The sequence below is a fragment of the Panthera uncia genome (assembly GCF_023721935.1).
Source record: "Panthera uncia isolate 11264 chromosome C1 unlocalized genomic scaffold, Puncia_PCG_1.0 HiC_scaffold_3, whole genome shotgun sequence".
In the NCBI taxonomy this organism is placed as follows: Eukaryota; Metazoa; Chordata; class Mammalia; order Carnivora; family Felidae; genus Panthera; species Panthera uncia.
Window position 1 is genome coordinate 20,647,973 of NW_026057584.1, and position 648 is coordinate 20,648,620.

At 71.0% G+C, this 648-nt stretch overlaps 1 protein-coding gene across 1 annotated transcript in view; it reads right to left on the minus strand.

Annotated features, from left to right (window-relative positions):
- IGFBP2 (insulin like growth factor binding protein 2) overlaps positions 1 to 252 on the minus strand; it is a 25,385-nt gene extending 25,133 nt beyond the window's left edge. The window contains exon 1 of the mRNA XM_049614929.1: positions 3 to 252. Within this exon, the coding sequence (XP_049470886.1) occupies positions 3 to 157 (155 nt within the window). The 5' untranslated portion in view covers positions 158 to 252. The remainder of the gene's footprint in view (positions 1 to 2) is intronic.
- Positions 253 to 648: the final 396 nt, after the last annotated feature.

The following is a 648-nucleotide window of genomic DNA, read 5'->3' on the forward strand; positions in this document are numbered from 1 at the left end:
AGGCGGCCAGGCGCTCGGGCGTGCAGGGCGGGCAGCGGAACAGCACCTCGGCGCGCACCCCGCGGCCGCCGCCGGCGCCCAGCAGCAGCGGCAGCAGCAGCAGCAGCGAGGGCGGCAGGAGCAGCGGCAGCGCGGGGCCGCCCAGTCTCGGCAGCATGTTGGCGGTGGTGAGCGCGACGGCGGCGAGCGAGCGGGCAGGTGGCACGGCCCTGCGAGCGCGGGAGCCGCCTCCTCCGCTTCTTCCTCCTCCCCCGCAGCCGCAGCCGGGTCCTAAAGGGCCCTGCTTCTCCCCGCCCCCTGCCTTCTCCCCTCCCCCTTTTGGAGACCACCCCCTTCCCCCGACACTCCCGCGCGCCCGCCTGTGCGTGCGCGCACGCCCACTCGCCCACCCCCGCGCGTTTCTCTGCTCTGCGGGTCCCCTGCCCCCTTCTACCTCGGGCCCCCAGTGCCTCCACACCCTTCTACCTCGGGCTCCCTGACTCCCCGGGAGTGCGAGTAACTTGGGGGTTTGAATAGGACAGGCACGAGAGTGCAGAAAAGTGGGCGCTTTTGTCTCCCGTTTTCAGTTTGGAAGGACTTAGTTTGCGCGCTTCCCGTGTGGCGGGCACTGGGCTAACTGCTGGGGCAATGCAAAGGACGCGAGACAGT